This window comes from Sinocyclocheilus anshuiensis, unplaced genomic scaffold (assembly GCF_001515605.1).
Source record: "Sinocyclocheilus anshuiensis isolate Anshui unplaced genomic scaffold, SAMN03320099.WGS_v1.1 scaffold464, whole genome shotgun sequence".
Classification (NCBI taxonomy): Eukaryota; Metazoa; Chordata; class Actinopteri; order Cypriniformes; family Cyprinidae; genus Sinocyclocheilus; species Sinocyclocheilus anshuiensis.
Window position 1 is genome coordinate 299,590 of NW_015555731.1, and position 2,802 is coordinate 302,391.

The 2,802-nt window shown below is 41.1% G+C and overlaps 1 protein-coding gene across 1 annotated transcript in view; it reads right to left on the reverse strand.

The window, feature by feature from the left end:
- Window positions 1-2,802, reverse strand: part of LOC107672912 (heat-stable enterotoxin receptor-like) — a 38,747-nt gene that overhangs the window by 32,438 nt on the left and 3,507 nt on the right. The window contains exons 4-7 of the mRNA XM_016466283.1: window positions 1,289-1,507; window positions 1,091-1,209; window positions 390-486; window positions 200-314 (exon numbers count right to left, since the gene is read on the reverse strand). Of these exons, the coding sequence (XP_016321769.1) occupies window positions 200-314; window positions 390-486; window positions 1,091-1,209; window positions 1,289-1,507 (550 nt within the window). The remainder of the gene's footprint in view (window positions 1-199; window positions 315-389; window positions 487-1,090; window positions 1,210-1,288; window positions 1,508-2,802) is intronic.

Genomic DNA, 2,802 nt, shown 5'->3' on the forward strand with positions numbered 1-2,802 from the left:
TGACAGCAACTCCGGGATGAGCTTCGAAGAACCAAATAATCCAAGATCATGCCAAATTGTCAACAATCAAATCCAGCTAACTGAGTTAGCGATGTACAAAGAACGGGCCCCTGGTGTGGACGCAAATATAGTTATCGTTGTATTTATAGTTATCATTATCGCTCTTGGTATGAACGGGCCTTTAAAACGCTGCACTTACCGTTGTGTTTGTCTTCCAGGACATGTGGCTGGAGTAGTTTCTGAAGCTGTGCATGGTGACCACCAGCACATCCCGCATGTGCTCGAAGCTGGACTCGTTGGTGTGATAACCATCACTGCAAGACACCTCACAGTCAGCTGGAAAAATGCTTATGTGATCTGAGACAGGATTATGGGGATCACAGACTCACTTGTGCAGGTCGATCAGGACGAAGACCACATGCGGAGGAATGGTGGTGTTTTTCTTAATGGCGAGAACATCGTCTGGTGTCCCACATAGGACAAAAACTGCAAAGCGATGGATGGATGGATACATAGGTACGCAAATGTATAGATGGATGGATGGATGGATGGATGGATGCATAGGTACGCAAATGTATAGATGGATGGATGGATGGATGGATGGATGGATGGATGGGTGGTTGGGTGGATGGGGTCTGGTGTCCCACATAGGACAAAAACTGCAAAGCGATGGATGGATGGATACATAGGTACGCAAATGTATAGATGGATGGATGGATGGATGGATGGATGGATGGATGGGTGGTTGGTTGGTTGGGTGGATGGATGGGTGGTTGGTTGGGTGGGTGGATGGATGGGTGGCTGGTTGGGTGGATGGATAGGTGGTTGGTTGGGTGGATGGATAGGTGGTTGGGTGGAAGGATGCATTGGTACGCAGATGCATGGATGGATGGATGGATGCATAGGTATGCAGATGTTTAGATGGATAGATGGATTGATGGATGGATAGGTGGGTGGATGGATGCATAGGTATAGGTATGCAGATGTGTAGATGGATAGATGGATTGATGGATGGATAGGTGGGTGGATGGATGCATAGGTACGCGGATAGATAGATAGATAGATAGATAGATAGATAGATTTTACTCACTGTTGCTGTGTCGGTCCTGAGCTTTCATCTTGTCTTCCAGGTCCCCTTGGCTCCTCAGCATCTCTCTGGATATGTTGGAGGCAAACAGAGCAGACGGCGCCTCCAGAGCATTGATGTACCTGACAGACGAATGGACAGATGTCTCAGTGTGTGTGTCTGTTGTGTCGTGTTGTCATTTACATGTTGTATTGTGAATACCAGAAGCATTCCTCTGTGTTGTCGAGTTTTTTATAGATATACGCTGTCTTCCACATAGGTTTCAGATTGGTGAAGGACACATTCCAGAAATGGACGAAGAACTCTGAGATTTTGCGTGCCGGAGGAAGCAGCCGGGTGAGTTTGTCCTTGTAGTCGCAGGAAAGACCGAAACTGCCAGCTGAGATGATGGGGATAGTCAGGGTCAGACCGACCTCCTGACTGACAGACAGACAAACGGGATGTTGAAATAGTGCAATGACCTACTATTATACAGAGCTAAATTTCTCTCTGTTATGTGTGTAATGCAGATAAACATAACATTTATATATGAATGTTTGCATTTCATTATAATCATCAGTGTTGGGGAAAGTTACTTTTAAAAGTAATGCATTACAATATTGTGTTACTCCCTGAAAAAGTAACTAATTGTGTTACTTAGTTACTTTTTTTGAAAGTAATGCGTTACGTTATTTTACATTACTATTTCTCATCTTGGCTGGACTTGCTTGTTTGTTCTTAATAATAAAAAGTTATATTTCTGGCAAATGTAAAAGCCCTTTCACACCAAAAGTGAAATGAATAAGCCTCAGGCTGAAGGAAATGTAAATTCATGTCTGTACTGTAGAGGATTCAGGAGAAGAAAGTTTAACACTCTTCAGCAATAAAGAAAAACGATGTTATGTTTATCTAAAGAAATTTTTGCTTACTAATATGGTTGAATTGGATCATTGAAGGTCAGCAGCAAAGACATTGGCTAATAAAATGTGATTAAATACATAAAGGATATTTATGTTAATTAACATATTTAATTATTGCAGGTTTGCATCATATTCTGAATTTGCATTTCATTGTTTTATTAATTTTGAGGAATACTGAATCTGTTTTTGTTCAGTGAGATGAGTAAATGCATGTTCATATTTAGTCTAGAACTACAGTAAGCATCATGTTCACACAGCGCACAAAACGCCTCTGCACTTACTCCTGATTCTTCTTAGCATGGCAACACGAGAGCTGTCAGTCAATACATACAAAGTAACTGGCGTTACTTGTTTGAAAAAGAAACTCAGATATTTTCTTGTAAATGAAATTAATGTGTTACTTTACTAGTTACTTGAAAAGATTAATCTGATTATGTAACTTGTGTTACTTGTAATGCATTACCCTCAAGACTGATCCTCATTCATTACCATTACAGTTTAATATAGAATTGGCTATACAGAAAAAAAAAAAACAGTTTAAAGGGGTCCTATTTTGCTCTTTTACAAAGTCTTGATTTTGTTTTGGGGGTGTACTAGAACAGGCTCTCATACTAGGTTGTTCGAAAAACACATTATTTTTCACATATTTTACATTATTACAACACCTCTCTCCCCAGTCTGGCATGAACGGCTTGAATTGTTCCTGTATCAAATGAAGGCCCGCCTTCTGAAATACCAAATGTGCTGTGATTGGTTAGCTGGGCCAGTGTGTGTTGTGATTGGCAGCACTCGGCGCCTGGTCGGGAAATGTCATGC